Below are 20,266 nucleotides of genomic sequence, written 5' to 3'. Positions count from 1 at the left end.
AGTTGGACCACAGCAGGGACCGTCTTGTCTTGCGTCCTCTCTCCACCAAGACTTGGGTACGACTCACTAAGTGTGGGCGTGCACTTCCTCTCCCAATGTGACAACTTCCTACAGGAGGAGTAATGTCTCCTGTGAGTGGTGAAGAAAGTGTAAAGAGAAAAAGGAGAATAGAGATAGGTGGAGAAGAGAGCTCTTATTGGTGTGCAGATCATAGAAAAACAATAACCCCTTGTTCACTTCAGCTGTGCAATATACAAGTGCATATACAGATAATAGCGACATCTAGTGGTAAAACTTAAGTACCACTTCATTACCACACTAACTTGTAGTACAGGCTTTTGTAAGGGGTGTATAAACTAATAACACCCGTGGTGGGACACCAGAGTACAATACCCATGAGTAGGCTCAGAGTTTTTAATTTTAATAGGACAGTAGGGTAAATTATTTTCCCTTGTGGAAAGACGAGGTGTCTAATTAGACCCTACCTGTAACCATTGTCAAATCGGTTGGAGACGTGCATGCTGAGTGTGCAGCAATCTGACATCTTTGTGTGGGGGCATTATTTTTTTTGTCACAGGGGTATTTCCGTACAGTAAATGTGTTGGCAGGAAAATCGGATGCAAAACATGAAACTTACAATAAAATACTGCTGTAGTACAAATCTAATACAGAACACACGATGATACGTCTGTATTTACATTCATTACATGACAATGGAAGAAAGCATCTTATGCGATGGGAGGAGCTTATTATGTGCTATGTGATGAGCTTATGCGCTATGTGATGGGATAAACGTCTGCGCTGTCATGGGATTAGCTTATGTACTATGTGATGGAATGAGTGTATACACTATATCATTGGATGAGCCTATGTGCTATGTGATGGGATGAGTGTATGCGCTATGTGATGGGATGAGTGTATGCACTCATCGTGGGATGAACGTCCCATCTCTATGGGATGGGATGAGCACCAGAGAACACAGGGATGAGGCTACTGATGACTGAGGGAACAACATTTATTGAATCCTTCTTTAACACTTCACAAACGGGGCAGACGTGTCCAGGGGCGCCACCCGGTAATCCAACACCGCGGAAATTCACAGGATAGTTCTAGGCACTTGTGGACCAGCTGCCCAACTCTGATAGGTAAGGGAGAGTGGGGGCCACAAAGTCTAGTAGTTTGCAAGCCAAAGCAGACACCAGGTAGAGGTCACCATGTATATCCACCACGGCAATACAGATCCAACAAGCTTGGGGAGCCAAAGTCCTTCTTCCTGTAGCACCCAGGGTACATGGCTGATGATATCCTGAGTGTGGACGGTCCTGTGTTAGCGGGATCTGGCTGCAAGTCCTGGGTTCTCCACCAGCGGTAGCCGCCTGTGCGCTCCGGGTTCTTTGTTTAACTCTTTGCCTCACTGATCAGTCTATTGGTGGGGGTCCGCATAATCTATATAGTTACCCACCTCCGATCTTAGCAAAAGGTGCGAGGAGTCCCAGCTCTCCACCTCCTCCAGACATCATGTCTCTGAACAATCTGCCAGGGTGTTTATCAAGTCCACGGCAAGACACAACGTCACACACCATATTACACACATTTAATCAGCCCCATAGATGAACATTAGTTTTGTATTCTATACGGATACTAAATACAGGGAAAAATGTGAAACATTGTTTGTTGATGTCACCTTCTGCTCACAAGCAATGTAAGAGCACAAGAAGGTTTGAGGACAGGGAACCCGTCCTAGGTGTCACCATGTATGATCAGCCCAATGTTGCTGGGCTTCAGCAAACCAGGGGAACACCACATGGGCTTTAGCTCATGCATAAAACTTCTAAAACTTAAATCTCAGTGCTGGAGCGATGGACTGACATAAGAGTTATAAGAACTCCTGGGGGTGGGTTCATACTGAGGAATTCTCGTGGATAAATTCAGCGGAATTCCGCAGTATTTCCGTGCACCTTTCCGCCGGCTCCATAGACACCATTCTGTCACTTCTTTCAGCAGAAAGCGGAATACGCTGGCCCATAGAATGGCGTCTATGGAGCCGGCGGAAAGGCGCACGGACATACTGCGGAATTCCACAGACATTATCCGCAAGAATTCCTCAATATGAACCCACCCTAAGAAGCAAAAAAGCTGCCGCCAGGTGATAAAATTACCATCGCTGCCTGTTTTTTTTTTTTTTTAGAAGTTTTCTTACCCTATTACCAAGTGAATACATTAACACCCAGAAATGTATAAATATTAAACACACACAGTTACAACCTCCGTTTTCTGCAGTATTTCTTTAATACAAGCTACGCCCTCTGGTGGCTTTGGTTGGAAAGTAATAAGAAATAAAATTACACAAGGAAAAAAAACTAATTATACAGCAGCAGTGTGAATAGATACACATGTCAAGCGGAATCCAGGTCCTTATAAAAAAAAATTAGTATGTGAATGAGCTAAGAAATTAAAACGGCAACACAAAGAGTTCAATGGTACAGAACATGTGGGAAGAGCACCCCCCAGCCAAGGAGAAGGGCCATCACTTACAGCAGGCACTATGGGGACAGTGATGGCCGTGAGGTCTGGAAGACTGCTCTCTCTGTGGATCACAACTGCTGAATATGATATATATTGCATGTATACCTTATTCCATGTATACAATATATTGCATGTATACCTTATTCACTGTATACAATATAATGCATGTATACGTTATTCCATGTATACAATATATTGCATGTATACCTTATTCCATGTATACAATATATTGCATGTATACCTTATTCACTGTATACAATATAATGCATGTATACCTTATTCCATGTATACAATCTATTGCATGTATACCTTATTCCATGTATACAATATATTGCATGTATACCTTATTCACTGTATACAATATAATGCATGTATACCTTATTCCATGTATACAATCTATTGCATGTATACCTTATTCCATGTATACAATCTATTGCATTTATCAATAGCAGGAAGCACTAATCCAGTCTTGTTGTTCGGCAATTGTAACTACAAGGTAGCAGAGGACGGACAGTAGCGGTGCACGTATCTGGGCATGGTCTCAGTCTACAGTGGACAGAACCAGGCAATGCTCCATCACTTCGTGTATATCCATAGTCTAGCAGAAGAGACGGCTTGCCTAAAGTAAACCCGTATAGAGCTGTATCATACACATTACTAGACACTATACTTACACTTACACTTACACTTACACGGAGCGACTGTCGGCTGATCGGTCTTTTGTAATAGCTACATGTAATAGCATGTAGTACTTGTCCACGCTCCCGGTGTACTTCTTCCCTTTGCTTGCTTCCCAGAGCCGCCGCTGTAGCTTTAGAGCAGGTCCCTGAAGTGACAGGCGTCTCAGCCAATCAGTGGACGCAGAGGTTCTCTGTCAAACAGTGATTGGCTGAGCGGCCTCTCAGTTCAGAGACCCACTCTGTAGGTACAGCAGCGGCTCCGGTCCTTTCATCAAGTGATAATTGTTTGTTGCCCACGGCAACCAATCAGAGCTCAGCATTAATTTCTTAAGACGCTTTGGTAAAATGGAGGTGGTGCTGTGACTGGTAGCCATGAGCAACAAAGACTTTGTAAATAATCATTAAAGGGGAACTTCGGTAATATTATTTTTTTATTAATTGGTGTCAGAAAGGTATAGAGATTTGTAATTTATTTCTCTTTAAAAATCTCCACTGTTCCAGTACTTATCAGCTGCTGTATGTCCTGCAGGAAGTGGTGTATTCTCTCCAGTCTGACACAGTGCTCTCTGCTGCCACCTCTGTCCATGTCAGGAACTGTCCAGAGCAGCAGCAAATCCCCATAGAAAACCTCTCCTGCTCTGGACAGTTCCTGACATGGACAGAGGTGGCAGCAGAGAGCACTGTGTCAGACTGGAGAGAATACACCACTTTCTGCAACACCAGTTGCCCTTTAATGTATTATAACATACAGACACAGTTGCACATTTATCAAAAGTCTTGTCCAAAGCAACCAATCAGAATGCAGCTCTTATTAACCAGAGCAATGCAAGAAATAAAAGCTCAACTGTGATTGTTTTTTTTTTTTACAGTTTTGATAAATGAGAGCCAGTGCGTGTTATCACTGCACATTAAGGAAACGATAACCTCCAGCTAGATGACGGTGTCCATGCACTGGATAGCTTTCACCTCCCGTAAAGATGCATGCTTGGCTTCTCAATAGGAAGAGGTGAACAATGTGCTGCCCGACACCTCTGGTGGTGGCTTATTTCCTGTGAGACCACCAGATCGGGCACACACAAGTCTGACCAGGCCAATTCTGTCGGGGAGGAGTTGGGACGCTGCTATAGCCCCTGACCTTAAACTGGCTTTCCTCCTGGACAGCGGCTCCTCCACACCTGGATACCTTAGGAAAGAACAAACACCCGAGAAGGCAACAGACTGAGACTAGTGCAGAATTCTGCGTCAGGTAGAAGCAATAAGGCACTTGTAACCCTGAGCACTTATACAATCCCAGCAGATACTTCATCAGCTAAAAACAATACAAAAGTGGTTATGAAAAAGGCCAAACAAGTGTATAACAGGGCCCGTATGACACGTCTATAACAGGGCCCACATGACACGTCTATAGGTGATAACAGGGCCCGTATGACACATCTATAACAGGGCCCACATGACACGTCTATAGGTGATAACAGGGCCCGTATGACACGTCTATAGGTGATAACAGGGCCCACATGATATGTCTATAGGTGATAACAGGGCCCACATGATACGTCTATAGGTGATAACAGGGCCCACATGACACGTCTATAGGTGATAACAGGGCCCACATGACACGTCTATAGGTGATAACAGGGCCCACATGACATGTCTATAGGTGATAACAGGGCCCACCTGACAAGTCTATAGGTGATAACAGGGCCCACATGACACGTCTATAACAGGGCCCGTATGACACGTCTATAACAGGGCCCACATGACACGTCTATAGGTGATAACAGGGCCCGCATGACAAGTCTATAGGTGATAACCGGGCCCGCATGACATGTCTATAGGTGATAACAGGGCCCACATGACAAGTCTATAGGTGATAACAGGGCCCGCATGACATGTCTATAACAGGGCCCGCATGACACGTCTATAACAGGGCCCGTATGACACGTCTATAACAGGGCCCACATGACACGTCTATAGGTGATAACAGGGCCCACATGACAACTCCATAAGTGATAACAGGGCACGCATGACATGTCTATAGGTGATAACAGGGCCCGCAGGACACGTCTATAACAGGGCCCGCATGACACGTCTATAACAGGGCCCGCATGACACGTCTATAACAGGGCCCGCAGGACACGTCTATAACAGGGCCCGCATGACACGTCTATAACAGGGCCCGCAGGACACGTCTATAACAGGGCCCGCATGACACGTCTATAACAGGGCACGTATGACACGTCTATAGGTGATAACAGGGCCCGCAGGACACGTCTATAACAGGGCCCATATGACAAGTCTATAGGTGATAACAGGGTCTGTATGACATGTCTATAGGTGATAACAGGGCCTGCATGACAAATCTATAATAAGGCCTGTAAATAATAATTCTGCTCACTACAGACACTATTCAAGTCATTCACTGAGCAAGTAAAGGCGGCATGTCACATACCATTCCCATTCTCACGATGACCTATAGGTGTGGTACTTTGGGTGGTGGTCACAATCCCACCCTGGCACCTACCATACCAAGAATTCTTCATCCTATTCTTAATTTAGAAATTACAGTCCCAGTGTTACACTAAATTCTAACCAACATGTACGCACACAGCTCCGGCTCTGCTGGCTCTTTGGTTTCTTGGCAATACAATTAAGGCAGTGATCTCTCTGTGGCATCTGTCATTGTATACGCTGTATATTGTATTGTATACGCTGTATATGCTGATCCAGGCGTTTAGCAGTACTTGTTAGGTAGTCCGGCCACAGCATGGAGACGTGTACAAAAGTGAACACAGGTTCTCCCATTAACTATGAATTCTCACACGGCTAAGAGGCCTCCGTCAAGGCCAATGGCTTTCCGGTTACTAGAAGGGTGCGGGTATATCGGCACATTAGGGTTGTGCATAGGATTGTGTAGTCTCATAAATAAGGCAGTGTGATTTGACACAATGTTCATTGACGCTACAGGGTGGTGTTAGCTTTGCCAGTCCTGGGTCACAGGCCTTCTACCTCATCAATGCTGAAGCTGCTTCGTCGGCTGCTGGCCTTAGAGGTGCCGGGAGAAAGGGTTGAGAGGAGGGGGTCACAGGTCATCATGGGATCAGAACTTAACATGGTGTCATCCATTAGCATGAGGTCTAGCTCTGTCCTAGAGAGAGCAGGAAAGGAGTTGTCTGCACAGGCATTGCTCTGGTAACCCAGGCCCGACGAGAAGTCTATCTGCTGCTGGTACGCTGCCGCCTGCTGCGGGACTGGGAGGTGCTGCTGAACAACAGACATGGCTTCCTGTTCCTGCTTCACTGCCTCAGCAGAGTTCATACTTCGAGGGGAGGTGGTGGGAAGGCCATGTACCTGTGCCTGCAATTCTAGTTCCTTAAAGACAGGAGAGAATATTCATTTATGAGACATCTAGCACTAGGGCTGGGCGATATGGCCAACATTTTTGGACGTTTCTTGATTTAAATCTCTATTTATTTTTTTTCATTTTTGCTATATTTTTCTCCTTGCAGCATCAGATACTATTTTAATGACGTTTGAGACAACAACTGTATTGCTTCCCACAGTAACAGTGCTCCCCCTCTGCCCCCATGTAGTAGAAAAGCCCCTCTGTGCCCCATATAGTATGGGAGATCTTCTTTGTGCCTCCATCTAGGCAGGGTGTAGTAGTGGAGGTATATTGGATAAGGAATGTAGTAGTAGTAGTACAGGTACAGATGAGGGGTGCAGTAGTAGTAGTACAGGTACAGATGAGGGGTGCAGTAGTGGAGGTATATTGGATAAAGAATGTAGTAGTAGTAGTACAGGTACAAACGAGGGGTGTAGTAGTAGTAGAACAGGTACAGATGAGGGGTGTAGTAGTAGAAGTACAGGTACAGATGAGGGGTGTAGTAGTAGTACAGGTACAGATGGGGGATGTAGTAGTAGTAGTACAGGTACAGATGAGGGGTGTAGTAGTAGTACAGGTACAGATGAAGGGTGTAGTAGTACAGGTACAGATGAGGGGTGTAGTAGTACAGGTACAGATGAGGGGTGTAGTAGTAGTACAGGTACAGATGAGGGATGTAGTAGTACAGGTACAGATGAGGGGTGTAGTAGTAGTAGTACAGGTACAGATGACGGGTGTAGTAGTAGTAGTACAGGTACAGAAGAGGGGTGTAGTAGTAGTAGTACAGGTACAGATGAGGGATGTAGTAGTAGTAGTACAGGTACAGATGAGGGGTGTAGTAGTAGTAGTACAGGTACAAACGAGGGGTGTAGTAGTAGTAGAACAGGTACAGATGAGGGGTGTAGTAGTAGAAGTACAGGTACAGATGAAGGGTGTAGTAGTAGTACAGGTACAGATGAGGGATGTAGTAGTAGTAGTACAGGTACAGATGAGGGGTGTAGTAGTAGTACAGGTACAGATGAAGGGTGTAGTAGTACAGGTACAGATGAGGGGTGTAGTAGTACAGGTACAGATGAGGGGTGTAGTAGTGGTACAGATGAGGGGTGTAGTAGTAGTACAGGTAAAGATGAGGGGTGTAGTAGTAGTACAGGTACAGATGAGGGGTGTAGTAGTAGTAGTACAGGTACAGATGAGAAGTGTAGTAGTAGAAGTACTGGTACAGATTAGGGGTGTAGTAGTAAAGGTACAGATGAGGGGTGCAGTAGTAGTAGTTGAGGTACAGATGAGGGGTGTAGTAGTAGTACAGGTACAGATGAGGGGTGTAGTAGTAGTACAAATACAGATGACGGGTGTAGTAGTAGTACAGGTACAGATGAGGGGTGTAGTAGTAGTACAGGTACAGATGAGGGGTGTAGTAGTAGTACAAATACAGATGAGGGGTGTAGTAGTAGTACAGGTACAGATGAGGGGTGTAGTAGTAGTACAGGTACAGATGAGGGGTGTAGTAGTAGTCGTACTGGTACAGATGAGGGGTGTAGTAGTAGTAGTAGTAGTACTGGTACAGATGAGGGGTGTAGTAGTAGTACTGGTACAGATGAGGGGTGTAGTAGTAGTACAGGAACAGATGAAGAGCAAGGGTGTAGCTAGGAGTCATGTCGCGCATCACAAAGAAGAGTGGGCAACTGGAACGGGCACTGGGGCTGTGTTCAATTAGAATTGGGGGAAGGTCAGGGGTGACTGGGGCGACTGGGGCAGGAGGGAGGTTACTGGAGCAGACTGTGGGTGACTGGGGCAGGTTGGAGGTGACTGGGGCAGAGAGGCAATTGGGGCAGACTGTGGGTGACTGTGGCAGGTGGGAGGTGACTGAGACAGACTGTGGCAGGTGGGAGGTGACTGTGGCAGGTGACTGAGGCAGAGGCAGCTAGGGCTGACTGGGGCAGGAGGGAGGTTACTGGAGCAGACTGTGGGTGACTGGGGCAGGTGGGAGGTGACTGGGGCAGTAGGGCACATACCCAGTATACCCTCTTCTCACTCCACCTGGGCATACACCTCCTCCTCCTCCAACCTTTCAGCCAGTCATTGAAAGAGGCCAAAGAGACTGCAGGGTTACAGCGTCACTGAGGGTGCTGGAGAGGTGTACAGCTCCAGCACACGCAGCAACGCTATTACCTCTGCCCCAGTCACCCGAAGTCGGCTGTCCCTGCAGCCTCCTCCAGAGACCAGGGACCTTCATGTGTGGCCAGGAGGAGAGCGCATGTACTTGTCCCGTTATGGGGGTGGGTCAGCGGCACAGACAGAGGACGCTGCTGGGCGCTCTCCCTCCTCAGGCTCTGCTTCAGCAGCTGGAGGCCGCTGGTATCGCCCGCCCGTGCATCCCCTGCTGGTCTGTTCGCATGCCTGCCGATGCATCCCTGCCCACCCACCCTGCACGGCCTGTCTATGAGACACCTGACACACAGGTGGTACATGCAGCACGTAATGCATGGCATATGAGACAAGAAGTTACCTGGATTCGGAGCCACAGCTGCTTGTTTGTTTGTTCCAGATGTTTGGAGTGGTTTTCTACGTCCCGACTCCGTAGCTGCTCTTTCTGCATGTGTTTGATATACTCGACAGACGCCTTCAGGATGGTGCCTTTATTCCAGCGGGTATCACTGCTAACAAGGAAAAACATTTATAATCATCAAACATGAATTGTTTTTATAGTTTGTGAACTACAACTGGTGAAGCCTTTTGGATATGATGCTTTATATACACTATGCTATGTACCGTTAATAAGATTACTTTTTATCATCTAGATATACATATATATATATACATACATATATGGACTATCAGTAGTAGCGGAGCATCGTGTACCACACCTTACTGTAAAGGATCGGGGATTCCTGGAGAAGGGTCCAGGGAGCTGGGGGAGCTGCTCTGCGCAGCGGGGAGAAGCACGAGTGGTACGGCAATTTCAAACCGCTACCTGTCTCTCTCTGTCGCGGGGAAGACCCGTTTAGAGTGGGGATTCCGTTCATTACGCGGGGAATCCCCACTCCTGTAATCTTGGTGTTCCCGAAAATCTCAGTAACTGTCGGTGGAACTATAGTACTGCTGAAATTATCTCCTCTGATTTTGTTCTCATAACGGAGTGTTTGGGAGCTGAGGTATCACTGTATATAATAAGATAGACTATGGGTTTGCTTTTCGGCCCAGGCTAAAATTGTATATATAAAAAAAAAATGACTTTCTATATAAAGCCTGAAAACGGCAAATATATCCAGCAGGAACATAGGTATTACGGCTGAAGAAAGACACGTCGGTCAAGTACAACCAAGTAAGGGATGGATAAAGGGAAGTGTTGAGCGACCTTCATGGAAAGGCGTAAAAAGAATTGGGGAGCGATCTATTCTCTAGCAACCAACATATCCTTGATATCATTAAAGTAAGTGGGTTACTCACGTCTCCGGGGGGAGATTGGTCAAACCCCCCCCTCCCTTGCCGCCAGGAAATCTCATAGCCGCAATACAGCCTGTCGGTGTTACACTTCTCAGTGGAGGACTGGATTTCTCCCCAGACGTGCAGTTCTAGTTGCCCAGATCTTCTATGCGCAGTCTATTGAGTCTTCTGGTGTTGTCTGCAGGAATACCCAATTCCTTCATCAGGGACATAGCACCAAATAATTGACATACACTTAAACAATCCCGCTAGCTCCTTATTCCTCCTCTCCTTTACATCACTGCCGGGACCAAACTTGTAACCTAATTCATATAACATACATCTATAAAAACGCACATCTATGTTATATGAATTAGGTTACAAGTTTGGTCCCGGCAGTGATGTAAAGGAGAGGAGGAATAAGGAGCTAGCGGGATTGTTTAAGTGTATGTCAATTATTTGGTGCTATTTCCCTGATGAAGGAATTGGGTATTCCAATACGCGTTGGAGAAGGAATAAAGTAGTTTTTTTAATATTATTACTGAACTTATCTTCAAATGGATGCGATGGAAGAATTTGCTCCCATCCAAGCTGCAGACAACACCAGAAGACTCAATAGACTGCGCATAGAAGATCTGGGCAACTAGAACTGCCCGTCTGGGGAGAAATCCAGTCCTCCACTGAGAAGTGTAACACCGACAGGCTGTATTGCGGCTATGAGATTTCCTGGCAGCGGCGGGGGGGGGGGGGGGGGGGGGGAGATCGGGGGGGCTTGACCAATCTCCCCCCAGAGACGTGAGTAACCCACTTACTTTAATTATATCAGGGATATGTTGGTTGCTAGAAAATAGATCGCTCCCCAATTTTTTCATGCCTCTCCATGTTGGACCGGTGACTTGGATCCTCCGCAGGGTGTGGCGATCCTGACAGAATTGTGTTGTTAATCTCTTGGCCGTTGTTCTACAGTGAGTGGTGAAGTTTCACCACTCACCAATTGTGAGTGATTTATTTCCTTATTTATTTATTTGGAATGGGGTATAATGATTATGCACTGTGTATATGTACTGAGACAGGATAGGGCCAATGTATATGGCCTTACCTGAGTATGTAACTTTTTTATGGATGAAAATAAAGAAATTTTATATAAATATAAAAAAAAAATATATAAAACTGGTTACATTTATCCAATGTGTGACCTGAATCTCTACCTAAAATATGAGGAGTTCAAGTGTTTACAGAAATGTCTCTTCCGCTGACTCTTCAGCTTTATGTGTTCTTCCATTCAAAAAAAAAGAAGAAAAAAACAGACTAAACACATGAATTTCAACCAGTACAGAGAGTCACGGCTCAATGTGTCCAACAATCACATGAGCGCCTTCTATGTGAGCGCTCAGATGACCTGGGAAACACGGGACCTCCTGTTTTCTGACACAGGAAGTGTCGTATTTTTGATAACTAAAAAAAAAAATAATGAATGTAAATTGCAAACTTGCTTTATATCACATCTGCTGCTGATTTAGATTTAAAAATTTATATCGACCTGGACACTTTAAAGTGAATTACAATTATATCAGATACTGATACGATATGTTTCGTCTCACACGAGCGGTATGTTTTCTGACCTTTTAAATAGCTGATCCACTCTAGAACAGCAAGTTCTAAAAATTGAAAAATGTTTAATAAAAATTATCGGATTTAAAAAAAAATTCCCCCATAGTACTGAATTATTCTGAACTTTGATGGACAAAGTGCGGACAAACGGACACACAACTGTATATACATTGTATTATTAGCTGTACAGCTCAGGTCCCCCCCCCTGCCCACAGGTCCCAGCTGTCCAGAGCCCTCAAAGCCCCTATCTCCCACCCCTCATAGTCTAACAAGAGCGCCCCCCCAGGACTGCAGGGTAGGGAGATACGCAGAACTAGTACTTAAAGTGACACTGTCACCTCCTTTTTTGCATTCTGACATCTCTACACAGGTGTAAAGGGTAAATTTAGCGTTTTTTAATACCTTATTTCATATCATACGTCCTGGTACTTGTTTAAGTAAAAAGTGTCCTTTTATCAACTGCAGATTGTATTAAGTGGGCGTGGCCTCGCGGCATTAGCACCACTTAGCCCCGCCCACAACGGCACAGTTGAAATAAGGTATGAAAAACGCAAAATTTACCCTTTACACCTGTGTAGAGATGTCAGAACAAAGGGGGGTGACAGCGTCACTTTAAAGCTGGATAGAGAAGCCATGTTTAGTCTCCAAAGGTTCTGGGCTCCCAGCTGGATGTGCCGGTACCAGAAGTGTCTCCCTGTGACCCCGTATGGCAGATTTAGGAGCGCTCTTGGGATTGTTTGGGTTCAGCTCTAGGGCTAATGGTGCACACTACATGGCTGACTCGATATAATATTATATCTAACAAGGAGCTGCTGCCAGCCTTCTTGGACCCGTGTGGACGGGGGGTGTCGGTGTAAATCTGTACCCAGCCGACCTTGCCTACTCTTGGGGGAGTGCGGAACGTCACATCCGTTATTTCTGAAATCTCTCAGATAACTTCCTGACCCAGCGCTGGCTGTTTCAGACATGTCTCCCCAGTTACCTCCATTTCATGTACACACCATTGTCCACCGTACCCCCCCCCCCCCCCCCCCCGCCACCTGAAGTTGTTCGTCAAATTAACTCTTATTGTCACCATGATCTAACACTCTCCGATGCTTACTGGTGAAAAGGATTTAAAGGGACAGTGTCATCAGAAAATGACTTATTGTATAAATAATGTTTTCCGGTTAAACAGATCTTTTAAGAATTTTTGGTAAAATTTCTCTAATTTTCAATTTTTTTATCTATATTATAAAATAATCCTGATATTTTGCACTTCTCATTCTCACCACTGGGCCTAAAACTAAGCTGAGACTTCCTGTTGTGTCTTGGTGATAAGAGGAGGCTGCAGTAAAGTGATCTCTCCAGCATTGCAGCGTCATGTGACACCAGTAGATGAAGGAAACAATAGCAGCTCCCTGTGGAATGACCTCTTCACAGGTCACAGAGCATGCTCAGTAATGTCTCACATTCATCTCAAGGGCACAGAGTCTGTCTATTGTTGTCTATGTTCATGAGTCTTGCTGTAAAGCATGTCACTAAATGCTGTAAAGAACAGCCCAGGCAATATCGCCGCTCCCCATAACAACGTCCAAAAAGGGAAATAAAAAAAAAATTACAGTCAGAAAATAGAAACAGATTAGAATAAAAGAACCAAGTTTTAGTATCTGACTCTAATCAGTAATAGAAAATTTAGATGACAAATTCCCTGGCTGACTGGGGATACATACAGCTTTTAGCACAGGATCAGTAAAAGAAGATCTAGGTGACACACTCCCTTTAAGTCCTAAACACAATGGACTTCCTCCCTCTGAATGACCTTCGTTACTTGCCAGCAATATTATTACCCTGACTGATGTTATAAGCCCCACAGGAAAGGGTTTGTGAAGATTTTTTAAAATGTAATAAAAATGTATGAAAAGGAAAGGCGACCCCAGTAGAATACAACAGGTAAAGCTCATGGCTCAGCATCCCCTTCCGTGTGATTTAAAGGGGAGGATTATATGAGGTATGTAACGTACAGGTCAGTTGTTTTTGGAATTAACGTTCCCAGTTCTTTTATCCGATCGTTGATGTTAAATCGTCGTCTTCTTTCAACTGAAAGAGACAAATAAAAATAATGAATAAGACTGTTTACCCAGATTCTTTTTGGCTTGCAGATATGCAGGTAGGAGCTTTATATGCCGTGACTTACTCATGTTATGTGTGTCCTTCTTCTGGCGTTCACGTGCGAGGGCGCGATTCTCAGCATCTGTAAACACAGAACATTCAGTACAAATACCACAAACATAATAGGAGACACTGCAAGAAGCTTAACCCCTCAGTAGACTAGTGCACTAGTATAGGTCTTAAAGGGGCTGACAGGTTAACAAAAAAAAATTGTCAGGATGCGTTAAAAAAAATAAAAACTGACACACACCTGCCTGTTCCCCATGGCTGCCGCATTGGCTGTGTCCCAATCCCTGCCGCTCATCACTTCCACGTGACATGGCAGGAGATGCTGGCTCAGCCAATGACCTGCAGCAGACATTGATTGGCTGAGCTTGTAATCAAGATGCCACCAATAAATGAGAGTTCCTGAGCACCATCAGGACGGCAGCAGCAGTGGGACCGGCCAGGGACATGTCAGAGACATCCTAGAGAGCGAGACTTGTCAGAGACATCCTAGAGAGCGAGACGTGTCAGAGACATCCTAGAGAGCGAGACGTGTCAGAGACATCCTAGAGAGCGAGACGTGTCAGAGACATCCTAGAGAGCGAGACGTGTCAGAGACATCCTAGAGAGCGAGACGTGTCAGAGACAACCTAGAGAGCGAGACGTGTCAGACACATCCTAGAGAGCGAGACGTTTCAGAGACATCCTAGAGAGCGAGACGTGTCAGAGACATCCTAGAGAGCGAGACGTGTCAGAGACATCCTAGAGAGCGAGACGTGTCACAAGTTTTGATCGGTCCGGGTGAACGAGTCGGGAGAGGAATGTGCTGCAGCACATCTCAGGCTCTGTGTCACATGATGGGTCGGGCTTGTAATGTAAGTCTACGGAGCCTGACTTTTTTCCTTACACAAAGCTGGCAGAGGAGCGCGCTCTTCTCCCGGCTCGTTCTCCAGATCGGTACAGATGTGAACACCCAGAGATATGCCAAAACTTTTGATCAGTCCAGGTCTATGACCACCTCACCACCTTAAGCACCACGACTCCGGAGTGCCGTCCTCTCTTCTCTACCATATTTTAATGATGCCAGGTAGACTTGTCCTTCCATGATAGCGTTTCTATGGTTAGGATGAGTACAGTAGCATGTATGTGTAACGTACCTGTCAGCTCTCTCTTTATAGGTAGGTCTGGAGGGCAAGAATTGCTGGTGACACCTACAACAGTATCGCTAAGCCGCGAACTATCACTGTACAGCCCCAGGTGACTACTGGAAAAGGGCAGCTGTGGGCAAAAGAAAGATGGACAGTAATAAGTTCACAGGTAGACAAGACTTAAAGTGTATTGGTCATACTACAAGTCATTATAAGAAACTCTTTAAGAGGTTTTATTACGCAAAAGTTTCCCACCTCCCCCCTTACTTATCTGTGTTCATTACGGTCTATGTAGAGGGGAGGGGTGAAGAAGCACAGAGAGGAGACAAACAGCTTGTGTATAGCAGAGAGCACAGCACATCATCCTGCAACCTTCTCTCACCAAGCTCCTAGACCTGCACTGACCTTTCTGACCTGTGAGTGCAGCGTTTTATGTGCCCTGCAGCTTGTCTGCTCTCCCTGCTCACTCATCCCCCCCTGGCCCCTCCTCCCTCCAGAGGATAATAGACTCGGCAGAACCCATCTTCACTTTGCTCCTCTGTAATGAAGACGACTTTGCCTGATACTGAGCAGATAAGAAGTGTGTGTGTGGGGGGGGGGAAACTATTTTGCCTAATAAAACCTATTACAGAGTTTCTTAGAATGGCTTGTGCTATTGAATTTCTCCCATACACTCCCATACGTACCGTGTTTGGCATGGAAAGGGCAGGTTCTGTGTAGGCAAACATGTCATCCAGACCCATGATGTTATCCAGGACATCATCCATCTGAAAAGCAGCAGCAGTGATAGGCGATCACTAACTTTAGTACATGGGCTCCACTCTCATTACAATCCTGCATATAGTGGGTTATTATGTGCACAGAAGGTTTATTTTTACCCTAGTCAGTGGTCTGTTCTGCTGTTCTCTTTCTGTCTGTTCTGCTGTGCTCTTTGGGCCTTAGTGCACTCCACGTCTTTTCCCTGAGTGGCGGCCGGTATTCGACACTTGTACGAGGCTCCGCCCATCAGAGGCGGGCATGTCTCAGCCAATCAGTGAACGACGCCTTACAGCCTATGAGCACTCATCATTCTCATGCAGTTTACAGTGAATTCAGTTTGTTATTTGACAGACGCTATAAGGGGGCAGAATTACCAGTGAGGGGGAGGATTTGTGTTCCCAACCAGTTAAAGGGGAAAAATGGCGATTCCCCCCCCCCCCCCTCAAATCAACAGGTGTCAAAAAGTTATACAGATTTGTACTTTACTTCTATTTAAAAATCTCCAGTCTTCCAGTACTTATCAGCTGCTGTAAGTCCAGACTCTGTCCCCTTGAGATGAATGTGAGCGCGCTCTGTGACCTGTGAAGAGGTCATTCCACAGGGAGCTGCTATTGTCTCCTCTATCTACTGGTGTCACATGATGCTGCAATGCTGTAGAGATCACTTTACTGCAGCCTCCTATCACCACAAACACAAAAGGAAGTCTCAGCTTAAAGCGTAACCGTCATTTCAGGGCCATTTTGTAATAGGTTTTATAAGCCAAAAGAGTTTCCTTCTGTACTGAAAAAGCAATCTCCCAGCCTCCCCCCTCACTGCAGAAGAAGCAGGATTTCTGTCTCCATTATGTGGCTATGGAGAGGGGAGGGGCTGTTAGGAGTGAGTGAGCACGGAGCAGTCCTGTACAGCACAACACCCTACAATCTTCTCTCAGTAAGTTCATAGATAAGCACTGACCTTTCTGACACCTGAATTTAGCGTTTTAGGTGCCCAGAGAGTCTACCAACAGCTGACCTTCATGTCACCTCTTCCTGCTCCCTCATCTCCCTCGGCCCCTCCCCCCTTCATAGGCTTACAATGGAGAGAGCAGAGCCCGTCTTCACTGGCTTCTCTGTAATGAAGACGTGTTTGCCTGATAATGCACAGATAAGAAGTCAGGGGGGGAGGCTGGGAGATTGCTTCTTGAGTACAGAAGGAGGCTTTTTTGGCTGATGAAACATATTACAGAGTTTCTTAAAAGCGCTTATACTACTGATTTCTGCAATAAAAAAAAACATGACAGTTATGCTTTAAGCCCCTATTACACGGGGAGATGAGTGGGAGCAAGCGAGCACCGACCTGTCAGGTCAGCAATCGCTTGCTCCTCGTTCCCCACTTGCTGACAATGCTATTACACAGGCCAGCAGCGACCAGGTAAGAGCTGTCTTCTACTACACAAGACGATTATCGTCTGTAACGGCCGATAATCGCTTTGTGTGATAGGGCCTTTAGTTTTAGCCCCAGTAGTGAGAATGAGAACTGCAAGATATCAGGATTATTTTAGAGAGAGAAAAATTGAAAATGAGAAAAAATGTCACCAAAAATTCTTTAAAAAATCTGTTTACCATAAAACCATTATTTCTACAGTAAGAGTAGCTTCACACATACCGGATACACAGCGGAATTCTTGCTGCGAGTTTGCAGCGAAATCCGCTGCAAATCGATGTAGCGTAAAGTTGAAACGGGTTACATACCCACAGCGGAATTTTCATTCCACTGTGGATATGTGACCTGGCCCCATTAACCCCCCGCAGCCCACTGCCCGGAGAATACATTACCTGCTCGGAGCTGCGGATGCATGTGAGGCTTCCGGCTCCCGTTGGTCCCCATCAGCCAATCAGCAGGGCAGCACTGATTGGCTGATGGGGACCAACAGGAGCCTCACATGCAGCCATGGCGCAGAGCCGGTAATGTATGCTCTGGCCCGAGGGCTGCAGGCGGTTAAAGGGGCCTGGATACATATCCACAGTGGAATGAAAATTCCGCTGCGGGTATGTAACCCCATTCAACTTCACACTACGTGAAATCTGCTGTGAATTGGGTACGTGTGAAGGCACCCAAAGTCATTTTTTGATGACTCTGTCCCTTTAAAAAAAATGTATTCTATACAATTGTACTATATGGCGTCCAGGACACAGCTGCTCAGAAGACTCACTTCTCTTTCAGTGTTGGAGCACAAGTTCATTCTGGCCATAGGACTGTTGGGTGCGCTGTTCCCGGCTGAAGATGAAAGTCGCCCTGGACGGTGTGCAGGAGACGATGGAGCCGGGGGAGGTTTTGGAGACAGCCTGGGTGGGTTTATCTGGGAGGCAAACTTGTTCCCATAGGTGTCAGACAGGTAATCTCGAACCTTCTTGTCTCTAGATTGCTGCAAGTGGTAATTGGTTGGATTTTCAAGATAGGTCTGAACCTGTGATGGACAAGAAAAAAAAAATCTTAAAGGGGTAGTTCACAAAAAAAATTCTTTAACAAAATCTCCAGCCTTACAGTACTTATAAGCTGCCGTATGTCGTGCAGGAAGTGGTGTATTCTCTCCAGTCTGACATGGTGCTCTCTGCTGCCACCTCTGTCCATGTCAGGAACTGTCCAGAGCAACAGCAAATCCCCATAGAAAACCTCTCCTGCTCTCCAGACTGGAGAGAATCCCTCCTCCTCACCTTGTAAGAGCCATCACTCTTTATTCCTTCATCTACAGGGCCAGGTAAGGGCTGGTTGTTTATTTCTTACTATTATTACTTCGTAATGGCGCCTTTCAATCTACCATAAAATGGTAATTAAACTTTGGTAGTGGTGGTGGTGGGTGTTTATGTAATGCACTTTACGGTAACACAGACATGATATCTTTATTCTATAAGTCAGTCTGAATACGGCCATATGCAGGTTTCCATAGCTTTTACCTGCAGTCATTGGATTGGACCGGGGGCATACCTGGCAGCAGGGAGTGTACTTGGCTACAGGAGGGCATACCTGGCAGCAGGGAGTATACCTGGCAGCAGGGAGTGTACTTGGCTACAGGAGGGCATACCTGGCAGCAGGGAGTATACCTAGCTACAGGAGGGCATACCTGGCAGCAGGGAGTATAGCTAGCAGCAGGGAGTATACCTGGCAGCAGGGAGTATACCTAGCTACAGGAGGGCATACCTGGCAGCAGGGAGTATACCTAGCTACAGGAGGGCATACCTGGCAGCAGGGAGTATAGCTAGCAGCAGGGAGTATACCCAGCTACAGGAGGGCATACCTGGCAGCAGGGAGTATACCTAGCTACAGGAGGGCATACCTGGCAGCAGGAAGTATAGCTAGCAGCAGGGAGTATACCCAGCTACAGGAGGGCATACCTGGCAGCAGGGAGTATAGCTGGCAGCAGGGAGTATACCTAGCTACAGGAGGGCATACCTGGCAGCAGGGAGTATACCTAGCTACAGGAGGGCATACCTGGCAGCAGGGTATAGCTAGCAGCAGGGAGTATACCCAGCTACAGAAGGGCATACCTGGCTATGAGGAGCAACATAATAAGGTTTCCAAACGCCCAACACCATGCAGCAGATATTTCCTTTGTGCCTATGGATTTCATTCCTACATAAAATCACGGTTAAATTTTACCTTTAAAACTTCCATAGGAACTGGTGGCGGTGGCTGGAAGGAAGCTGGTGTGTTTATGGCCGTAGTGGAAGGCATCACGTGATGCTGCATTAAATGCTGTTGGTGCTGCAGCTGTATTCGCTCCCGCTGCTCCTCCTGCTGAGCCTGTTCTTTCATCAGCATCATACGAAGTCCAATTCTAGACGACATGGTGGAAGGTAACAGCTACTGATTTCACCTGCAAGAGATATTCAGAACTTATCAATAAAGTAACAGCTGGACTAGATAACATCACTAGATAAACATCACTAGATATGGGGAACGTGTAAGTCACCAGAGGTTAGAGCAGCAGGTGAAGCCACGTCAGAGATGCAGGAAATCCTAGCCAGCTGATTATGAGGGTAACTATAGGAGGCAGGTAAGAAAAAGAAGAGGACCAGAGTTAGGAGACGCGTCCCCCGACGCTTAAAGGACTGAAAGAGGAGGACTAAGTGACTGAAGAGGGCGACATTTGTGCTGCATCTTGGTGATTCAAGTTGATTCAGGGTAAAGAGTGAATGTATATAGTACATAGTAATGATGGAAGTTATACATGACTACAAAATAACAGATACCGGAGACAGAGAACAGGCACAGATAGTGATGAAGTTCTGCTGGGATCAGTAGTTCCTGATTGGAGGACATACGGGAGAGACTGAATCCGAAATTAATTTTATGAACAATAGAGATGGATAGCTGGACGTCCAGATGAAGAATTCTCATCAGAGAAGAAGCTTGTGTCTAATGCATGTAGTGACATCTAGTGGTGAAAATGAAAAGTGCATGTGGAATAATCTGTAGTTAGTGGAAGGTGCCATGTACAATAACTAGAGATGAGCGAACCGGGTTTGGGTTGGAGTCGATCCCAACCCGAACGTTCGGTATTTGATTAGCGGGGGCTGCTGAACTTGGATAAAGCTCTAAGGTTGTCTGGAAAACATGGATAC

General features: G+C 46.0%; 1 protein-coding gene and 1 long non-coding RNA gene across 4 annotated transcripts in view; both read right to left on the bottom strand.

Annotated features, from left to right (window-relative positions):
- Positions 1–997: 997 nt before the first annotated feature.
- Positions 998–3,795, bottom strand: LOC138767489 (uncharacterized). Its single transcript, XR_011358801.1, has 2 exons — positions 2,904–3,795; positions 998–2,869 (listed from the first exon to the last, which is right to left on the bottom strand). It is a non-coding gene; the product is annotated as an uncharacterized lncRNA (long non-coding RNA).
- A 33-nt stretch (positions 3,796–3,828) lies between these two features.
- The window catches only part of TFEB (transcription factor EB), a 43,459-nt gene continuing 27,021 nt past the window's right edge, over positions 3,829–20,266 (bottom strand). For 2 of the 3 annotated variants that reach the window (XM_069944626.1, XM_069944625.1), the window contains 8 exons: positions 19,302–19,518; positions 17,857–18,111; positions 15,593–15,673; positions 14,916–15,036; positions 13,799–13,855; positions 13,626–13,701; positions 9,095–9,245; positions 3,829–6,575 (listed from right to left, as the gene is read on the bottom strand). In XM_069944626.1, the coding sequence (XP_069800727.1) occupies positions 6,198–6,575; positions 9,095–9,245; positions 13,626–13,701; positions 13,799–13,855; positions 14,916–15,036; positions 15,593–15,673; positions 17,857–18,111; positions 19,302–19,490 (1,308 nt within the window). In that variant the 5' untranslated portion in view covers positions 19,491–19,518 and the 3' untranslated portion in view covers positions 3,829–6,197. The remainder of the gene's footprint in view (positions 6,576–9,094; positions 9,246–13,625; positions 13,702–13,798; positions 13,856–14,915; positions 15,037–15,592; positions 15,674–17,856; positions 18,112–19,301; positions 19,519–20,266) is intronic. The other variant, XM_069944627.1, reaches the window with a different exon arrangement.

Source organism: Dendropsophus ebraccatus, chromosome 11, assembly GCF_027789765.1.
Source record: "Dendropsophus ebraccatus isolate aDenEbr1 chromosome 11, aDenEbr1.pat, whole genome shotgun sequence".
In the NCBI taxonomy this organism is placed as follows: Eukaryota; Metazoa; Chordata; class Amphibia; order Anura; family Hylidae; genus Dendropsophus; species Dendropsophus ebraccatus.
This window is presented reverse-complemented; position numbering and strand designations above follow the sequence as displayed.